The sequence below is a fragment of the Chlorocebus sabaeus genome, unplaced genomic scaffold, assembly GCF_047675955.1.
Source record: "Chlorocebus sabaeus isolate Y175 unplaced genomic scaffold, mChlSab1.0.hap1 unalloc_scaffold_428, whole genome shotgun sequence".
Taxonomy (NCBI): Eukaryota; Metazoa; Chordata; class Mammalia; order Primates; family Cercopithecidae; genus Chlorocebus; species Chlorocebus sabaeus.
The window spans coordinates 162,228-171,584 of NW_027327735.1; the positions used below are offsets into that span (position 1 = coordinate 162,228).

Consider the following 9,357-nt stretch of genomic DNA (forward strand, 5'->3'; position numbering starts at 1 on the left):
CAGTGCATTTTAATGTTCAGGTTGTTGCACATCCTCTCTGGGGTGGGTTTTCCTTGTCCTTTGGGACAGTTTTTCTCTCTTCACAAGTCTGAGACAATCTAGAGCGCAGAAACCATTTCTGCCTTTTCCTCTCAATATCACCATCCCATTGGCAGACCATCAATGTGTCTCCGAGGAATAAAAACTCCGGCTGGAGGAACAGTTTTCATGACCTAGTTTTAATCACATTATGTTGTATTGTCCATTCATTTTAATGTCCTAAAATTTTAATAACCCTAAGGGGTCACCATTTTAGATGAAACTATACCAGGAGATTCCTCTAAGGCCAAGAGCATCCAGCTACTCCCCTGAGAGACACTACCCCCTACCTCAGGCTGTCCTTGGCGATGAGATGACCCCGGGCTGATACTCACTAGACCCTCCAAAAGACACCCATAGTGGGTATCCTGGGTCATTCCCAAACAGTTCTAAAATGCCAGGAGTAGGAAAAGACAGGAGGGTGGCTGAGGACACAGCATCCTGTAAAGTTTTCATGGGGGGACCTCAACCTAAAGACATTTTGGTAATATGCACACTTGGGAAAGACGAAAAGAAGAGAGGCACAAGATTATTTTTTATAGTAGAGTGTCAGATGATTTATTCTCCGCTTTCCTCTCATGTAAAATGTTTGGAAACAGAAAAATATTTTGGCCAATGTGGCTCACGCCTGTATTCCCAGCGCTTTAGGAGGCCGAAGTGGGCGATCAGTTAAGATCAGGAGTTCAAAACTAACCTAACCAACATGGCAAAACCCTGTCTCTACGAAAAATACAAAAATTAGTTGGACGTGGTGGTGGGCTCTTATATGCCCAGCTACTTGGGAGGCTGAGGCAGGAGAATTGCTTGAACCCGGGAGTCAGAGGCTGCAGTGAGCTGAGACTGTGCCATTACACTCCTGCCTAGCGACAGGATGAGACTCCGTCTCAACAACGACAACAACAACAACAAAATATATATATATATAAACACATTTAAAATTACTACATGTAGATATTTGAAGTCATGGGACTGACTGTAGGTAGAAACAAGAGAAGGCAAGGAAAGTTTTTATATTTATATTTATATATAATTATATAAAATTAATATACATAATTATAATATATAAATATACCATATAGGCTGTGCACAGTGGCTTACACCTGTAATCCCAGCAATTTGGGAGGCCGAGGTGGGCAGATCACCTGAGGTCAGGAGTTCGAGACTAGCCTGACCAACATGGAGAAATCCCATCTCTACTAAAGATACAAAAATTAGCCAGATGTGGTGGTGCGTGTCTTTAATCCCAGCTACTCAGGAGACTGAAGCAGGAAAATCACTTGAACCTGGGAAGTGGAGGTTGCGGTGAGCCCAGATTGCATCATTGCACTCCAGCCTGGGTGACAAGGGTTAAACTCCATCTCAAAATAAATCAATCAATAAATAAAACAAGAAATATATATTTATGTCTAAATATATAATTATAATACATAAATGTGTATATACATACATTTATTATAAATTTATTAATATATGAAATATATTTATTTCTGAGACAGGGTCTGGCTCTGTCACCCAGGCTGGAGTGCAGTGGCACTATCATAGCTCATTGGAGCCTTGAACAGATGGCTCAAGCGATCCTCCCACCTCAGCCTCCTGAGTGGTTAGGATTGCATGCACACAACACCATGCGTAGCTAATTTTAAAATTTTTTGTAGAGACAGGGTCTTCCTTTTTTGCCTAAGCTGGTCTTGAAATCCTGGGCTCAAGTGATCTTCCTGCCTCAGGCTTCCAATGTGTTAGACGTGGGCCACTGCATCTGGTCTAACGCATTTTTTAATTTGGGAGTTTATGTTATTTAAGATTTTGAAGTACTGAATGTGTTGAACAACCAACTTGCAGAATTCCCGAACAATGGACGGTCAGCTCTCATGTCCTGGTTCAAATCGTCCCAGCACACCAAGGCTAGAAACCTTTCGGCCAACTTCCACTTATATCTCCTGGGGCGGGACAATGTCACTTGGCCAATCCCCACTAAGAGGGACTCTAGAAAGGCAAGAAACTATTCTGTTCTCTATAATGGAACGTGACCAGGGAGGAGGCAGTTGGGAGGGCCAGCTGGGCCCTCCAACCAGCAGCGTCCACCATCGACCCACTGCCCTAGAACTACACCGTGCTGGGCATTTGGGGCACTGTTATGAGCAAGAGTTCCCATTTTTCTTCTCATGGGACCTTCATGCTAGTGGCAAGAGATAATTTTTTTTTTTTTTTTTTTTTGAGACAGAGTTTTGTTCTTGTCACTTAGGCTGGAGTGCAATGGTGTCATCTCGGCTCACTGCAACCTCTGCCTCCTGGATTCAAGCAATTCTCCTGCCTCAGCCTTCCGAGTAGCTGGGATTACCGGATTGCACCACCACGTCTAGCTAATGTTTGTATTTTTAGTAGAGATGGGGTTTCACCATGTTGGCCAGGCTGGTCTGGAACTCCTGAGCCACTGCACCCAGTCAAGAGGGAGATTTTCAATCAATAAGTAGAATTGTGATGAATGCCAGAAAGAAGAATGTGTGTGATCAGGAGGGGACTTAAGTTATTGTCTCATATTTTAACACTTTCACAGGCAATAACTAAATACTTAGAAGCTTAAAACAACACACATCTTTAAGCCAATTTTGGCAAGCTAGGAGTTGAGCACATTTTAGCGGGTCCTGTGCTTGGGATCTCACGCTAAGCAGCTGGGATGCATCCTCATCTGAGGCTCCACCAGGGCAGAATCCATTTCCAGGTCCGTTGAGGTTTTTGGCAGAATTCATTTCCTCGGACCCGCTTGGCAAGGGCCCAGCTTTTTGCTTCCTTGCCTACGGAGCCCCTCCAAAGGTATTTTCTCAGCACAGCATCTACCTCCTGCAGCGCCTGCAGGTGGAACTTTTCTCTCTAGTGTGTGCAGGTGATGCGCCGTGACAGTGACATCCCATTGCTTTTGCCAGGCTCTATGGGTTAGAAGCCAGTCACCGGTTTTGCTCGTACCCAAGGTCAGGAAGACTATGCAAGGGCGTAGGTCATTGAGGGATCATAGGGTGTGGCTGCCACCACTGAACTTGGTGAGACTTTAAGGGTTGGTAGGAGCTGGCCAGGTACAGGGGTGAGGGTGTGTCAGGCAGGGGTGAGGGCATGGAGGGGGATGCAGTGGCCTGCACCCTGGAATGTCCTTTCTCTCCCTGAGGTTTTGTTCTCCTGATCCCTGAGTACATCCCAGAACACGGTGGGGCCCTAGCAGGGGAGAGGTAGGGAAGCATGTGTTGTTCATCCGGGGACCTTGTTAGGCAAATCAGATTAGGGGCCAGGCTTTCAGTGGTGGGTGCGAGTGTGGGAGTGATGAGTGTGCGGGTGTGTGTGGGAAGAACGATGGGGATGGGGTCAGCCCCAGCCACCATGAAGACCTTAACTGTGCATCCACCATCCCAGCAACCTCCCTGAGTGAGTGTCTTTAGGGTGCTGGTCTTGTTTTACACGTGGAAGTGAATCAGAGTGGGACACTGCCTTGCCTTAGAGAGGTCACACTTCTTCTCCTTCTCCTCCTCGTCCTCCTCCTCCCCCTCCTCCTCCTCTTCCTCCTCCTCCTCCTCCTCCTCCTCCTCCTCCTCCTCCTCCTCCTCCTCCTTCTTCTTCTTCTTCTTCTTCTTCTTCTTCTTCTTCTTCTTCTTCTTCTTCTTCTTCTTCTTCTTCTTCTTCTTTTTTAAATTTGTGACAGAGTCTCACTCTGTTACCCAGGCTGGAGTTCAGTGGTGTGACCTTGGCTCACTGCAACGTCTGCCTCCCAGATTCAAGCAATTTTCCTGCCTCAGCCTCCTGGGTAGGGTAGCTGGGATGATAGGCACGCATTACCATGTCTGGCTAATTGTTGTATTTTAGTTTCACCATATTGGCTTGGCTGGTCCCAGTCTCCTGGCCTCAAGCGATCTGCCCGCCTCAGCCTCCCAAAGTGCTGTGACTACAGGTGTAAGCCACCACACCAGGCGAGAGGTCACACTTCATGCCAAGTGGGTGGCAGCCACTCAGACAGCACCGTAGCTGGTGCTGGGAGTGAGAGGTGCTCAGCGTCCTAGGAAGGCAGAGGGCTGCATGAGATGTTGGGGGAGGAAGGACTGGAGGAGGATTTGAGATTTTCACCTGAGCAACTGGGTGGATGGAGGGGCTGTTTACAGAGAATCACAAGAATGTGGATGAGCAGGTTAGGGCACTAATAAACCACTCTGTTTTGGTCCACGGAAAATTTGAGATGCTTCCCTCTGTCCAGCTGGGGCTTTGGGAAAGGTCAGGGTTGGCATCTGACTGGGATGGATGTTTGGCAGGGAGCAGAGTATGTGGATGGTTTGTGAAGCCCGGAAGGGCATGAGATTTCCTGTAGCAGCGTCCACTGCAAATGGAAGGACATTTGGCCTGAGCCCAGACATATACAAGTTGGGCAGAGAAGGGGGTGGGTTCTTGGTACCCACAGAGGAAGCAGCTATGGAAGTACAGGAAAACCAAGGGTGTGGGGGCACATGATGCAGGAAGCTCAAATAAGATGAGGAAAGAGGTTTTAAAGACGATCAGGGCTGGAGACAGTGGTTCATGCCTGTAATCCTAAGACTTTGGGAGGCTGAGATGAGAGGATAGCTTGAGGCCAGGAGTTTGAGACCACCCTGGGCAATATAAGGAGACCCCATTTCTATAAATAAATAAATACCATTGGTACTTGGCATTTCAGGCGGGGAACAGCAAACACATGAAAGCTCTGAGGCAGGAAAGGGTAGTGATTAGTGCTCGCTCCTGGTTCCTTTATCAGACCTTAAAGAGATGCAGAGACATTTCAGGTACTCCTTGGCCGAGCTCCTTCAGGGAAAGCCTAAGTTCGCTTCTACTTCCCATCTATTAATTTTTTTTTTTTTTTTTTTTTTTTGGAGACAGTCTCACTCTGTCGCCCAGGCTGGAGCGCATGCAGTGGCACCATCTCAGCTCACTGCAACCTCCACCTCCCGGGTTCAAACGATTCTCCTGCCTCAGCCTTCCCAGTAGCTGGGACCACAGGTACGCGCCACCACGATCGGCTAAGTTTTTGTATTTTTGGCAGAGATGGGGTTTCATCTTGTTGGCCAGGCTGGTTTCGAACTCCTGGCCTCAAGTGATCCACCTGCCTCGGCCCCACAAAGTGCTGGGATTACAGGCGGGAGCCACCGCGCCCTGCCCTACTTCACTCCTACTTCACTCCTAACGCCCACCATACGTGCTTTCTAATGTTTGCTGAATGACAAGGTGAACGAGTGAATGGGACTACGTGACTTCGGGCAGCAGGCAATCGTATTTCTTGGACCTCAGTTTCACTTTTTGTAAAGCAAGCCTATCTCTCGCTCTCTGCCCTAAAAGCCTGAGTTCTAGGCTTGAGATGAGCGCGTCCTGTAGAGCAGACTCCAGGTGGACGTTGAGCTGGGTCTCTAGGAGGCCAGCTCTTGGGTCCGGTCCTCCCGCGATATCCGGCATGCCCAGTCCCAGCGCCGCCCCGCCCAACCTCCCTTTGTTCCCCCAGGCCCCGCCCTCTCCGCGCGGATCGCTCCCCATTGGCCGGGGGACGGGCCCTGGGCACCCGGCTCCGCTGGGGGCGGGGCGGCGGGCGGCGGGCGGGGCCGTGTGCACCTGCACGGTGTGTGTCCCGGCCGCAGCCCCGCGCCAGCTGCAGCTCCTTGATCTGAGCCGGATCCTGAGCGGGGAACACGGGCTGAAGCGGCGGGGGCGGCCCCGCACCGGGGCTCTATTGTTGAGGCTGCCGCGGCTCTGTGGGCTGCTCAGCTGCGCTCCAGTCGGCCCAGGCGCCGCGGCGAGGAACGAGCGCTGCGAGGCGGCTGCCTGAGGTGAGATGGCGCGACGGGCGACGGGGTCTCCTGACCGGGTTGGGGTCTCTGCCCCGGGCGTGGCGGCTCCGAGCTCGGCTCCTCAGGGTCCGAGGTCGGGATCCGGGGTCCTTGCGCCTGGGCTGTGTCTTGGCCTCGGGTGGCACCGGGGGCTTCGCTCCTGCTGCGATACCGCGTGGGCCCGCGCGGGGGTGCCGGTCGCCCTGCGGGTGGGGGCAGGTCCCCATTGCTCCCCGGCTCCCCGCATCTGCCGCGGAGGGGACTGCATGGACCCGGGCGCTGGCTTCTGCCCGCTCCCCCGCTGCGTGGCTGGTCCCCGCGTGCGGCAGAGGGAGCCCTGCGAGGACCCACTCGTGGGGCGGGGTCCGGGTCACCGCGAGTGGGAGACTCCGCCGTCCTCCCCGCCCTCTCTCGCAGCGAGACCGCTTCGCTAGACTCACCGAGGGGACTGAGCGGACCCTCCGACTAGGGAGTCCGTGACTCTGGGTGGGGCCTCTTTCCCGACGCCGCATGACGGCTTCCTGAGTGTTTTGTCACCTATATAGGTGGCTGCGTGGACCCGCTCACGTGAGTACTGGCCGCCCTGTTAGTGGGGCTGTGCGCCGCCCCGTGGCTCTTCTGGGTCGACCCCGCCTGGGACGCGCGTGTATGGGGGTCCGTGCGCGGGGAGCGCGGTTGGTGGGGGCGCACTGCCCCTGCCGCATGGTTTATCCTCTCACTTGCCCGGCGGGAGGAAGCGAGAGGCGCGGGCCGGGAGTTGTCGCGCAGCGGCCGCACCGACCTCTGCCCTGGCCAGCGGGTCCCGGGGGGCGAGGGGCTGTCACCGCACGTCCCACCGCCGCACTTCCTCCTCTGGCCCCGAACTGGGCTCTGATTGGAGGGAGCAGGGCCCTTCTGCCCCGCGCTTCTTGATTTCTTCCGTTAGTAATGGGAAGAAAAAAAATCTGGAAAGCCAGATTGAACTTTGTAGCTCTCAGCGCTTGGAGAGTGGAAGAAACTCTCCCAAGAATTTGGCCGGCTGGAAAATGCGTTTCAAGCAGGAGCATCCACACCCACGGAAGGAGGCCAAGACAGTTACAGTTAGAGGTCAGATTTACGAGGGGGAGCGAGGGTGGGTGGGGAGACTCCGACCTCAGCTTGATGGGAAGACCTGATGCTGCCCCTCAGACGCTGTATTTCTCAGCCACCAGGGAAAGTGGAATCACTCCTTAGTGAATGCTTTCATCAAACTTTTGAAAAACCTGTAATGTCCCAGGAAGGAAAATCGAACTGGACAGTTTTCCCCTTTTAAGAGTGTTAAACCTCCCGGAGACAAACAGCAGAAGGCTCAAGGAGTCCAAATACTCAACCTGAAGTTCTTTCTGAACAAGAGGTGGTGTATAAGGAACAGGCATACCAGACAAAACTGAACTAATCACCGCAACTGTGGCTCCAGCCCTGTAGCGTGTCATGTAGGCCCTTTTGCCTTCTCTGCCCTCCCCTGTCCCAGACCCCAACGCTACCACGCACCTCCAGTCATCAGCTCCTGCCAACCCATTGCTATGAACTCTGTTTCGGTGGCTCCCTTCTCTCTGAAGTTTTGCTTGTTCTCCTGAAGTCCTGGTCTTTAAGAGCTTATGATCTGCAGGGACAGATTGGCTTTGGGCAGTACATAGTTAACTGTAGCACAGCTTGAAAAATGCTCTGATAGAGGTGGGCAGGCAGTTTGTACATGCGGGTAAATGCGAAGTCCTTTTTCGATACCATGAATCCAAGTATTCATGCTATTTTAAATCTGCATTTCTTTGACTCTCCAGAGGGTTTTTAGATTAATTTTTTTTCTATTACTTCCTAGTGTTTGTTGCATAGTTCAGAGTACTTGATTAAAACTTACCAGGTCGGCCAGGCGCGGTGGCTCACGCCTGTAATCCGAGGACTTTGGGAGTTCTAGGCAGGCAGATCACTTGAGGTCAGGAGTTCAAGACCAACCTGGCCAACATGGTGAAACCCTGTCTCTACTAAAAATACAAAAATTAGTTGGGCGTGGTGGTGGGCGCCTGTAATCGCAGCTACTCAGGAGGCTGAGGCAGGAGAATACCTTGAACCCAGGAGGCGGAGGTTGCAGTGAGTGAAATGGCTCCACTGCACTCCAGCCTGGGCCATAGAGTGAGACTTCCTCTCAAAACAAAAACAAAAACAATGTACTGGGTCTACCTTCGGCTCTGGAATTTTCCTGGAAGGCCTTCTCTTCTGGGCTTCATTTTTCTCACTTTTGAGGATTGTAAACTACATAATTTCCAAGAATTTTTGCCCTACACCTTTAATTCTTCCAAGCAAATATAGCAGAGAAAAATTCTCTTCCCCGCAAAGGTGTAAGGAAGTCTCTCACAGAAGGGGACACATGGGTATGGAAAAGACAGAGGGTGTGTGTGTGTGTGTGTGTATATATATATATATATGTATTTTTTTTGGAGATGGAGTTTTGCTCTGTTGCCCAGGCTGGAGTGCAGTGACAGGATGTCGGCTCACTGCAAGCTCTGCCTCCTGGGTTCACTCCATTCTCCTACTTCAGCCTCCCAAGCAGCTGGGACTATAGACGCCTGCCAGCACGGCCGGCTAATTTTTTGTATTTTTAGTAGAAACAGGATTTCACAGTGCTAGGCAGGATGGTCTCCATCTCCTGACTTCATGATGTGCCCGCCTCGGCCTTCCAGAGTGCTGGGGATTACAGGTGTGAGCCACTGCGCCTGGCCGACAGAGGATACATTTTTGAGCTCTACTTTTCAGAGTTCTTTTCTCTAGCCCTGCCCTGGGTCCCAAACAGGGAACTTAATTCACTCTATCACTGAAGTATACTCTTGTTTTGATGCCATTGGTATGTTGTCCTAGAGATTTGCTGTTGCTGCTAGGAGTGTTTCATAGTTAAGAACTGATGCAACCTCTCTTTTGTCAGTTTATGAGTCTATAAACCATCTTGTTTCCTTTAGTATTATCTCCCTGGAACTGGAAGGTCAGAGATGAAGTTTTCTTAGATTTTAAGTCTCAGTCTTTGCTATCTACCTTTGTGTCCCATGTCACCTGCTGTTCCCCCCGCCCCGTTTTTCATTTTAATGTTTTTATTGGATAGGTGTCTATTATTGCAGGCTACCTCAAAACATTTTTGGATATTGACAGGATATAAGTATGAATAATATGTAAAAGATAACTTCTTCTAGTTCTTTTGAGCAGAGGATTTGGTTTCGATATGTGACCCTATTAAAGCTTTTGTTAAGTCCAAGTACTTTCTGAACTTCAGTTCCCTTACCTGTAAAATGGAGTTAGTTTTTAGTAATACCTATTCTGCCTAACTCAGGAGATTGTTTTGAGGATCAAATGAAATCATGAATGTAATGGAATTTTGTAAATTTTAAATGAAATATTGTAATACCTCAGATTTTTTTTTTAAAGGCCATATTAAGAATGGAATGAATCTGAGTTT

At 50.5% G+C, this 9,357-nt stretch overlaps 1 protein-coding gene across 1 annotated transcript; it reads right to left on the reverse strand.

The window, feature by feature from the left end:
- Positions 1-5,610: 5,610 nt before the first annotated feature.
- LOC140711269 (uncharacterized) lies at positions 5,611-7,421 on the reverse strand. The gene has a single exon (XM_073014192.1). It carries the CDS (start codon positions 6,410-6,412, stop codon positions 5,801-5,803), a length of 612 nt encoding a protein of 203 aa, XP_072870293.1. The 5' UTR covers positions 6,413-7,421; the 3' UTR covers positions 5,611-5,800.
- Positions 7,422-9,357: the final 1,936 nt, after the last annotated feature.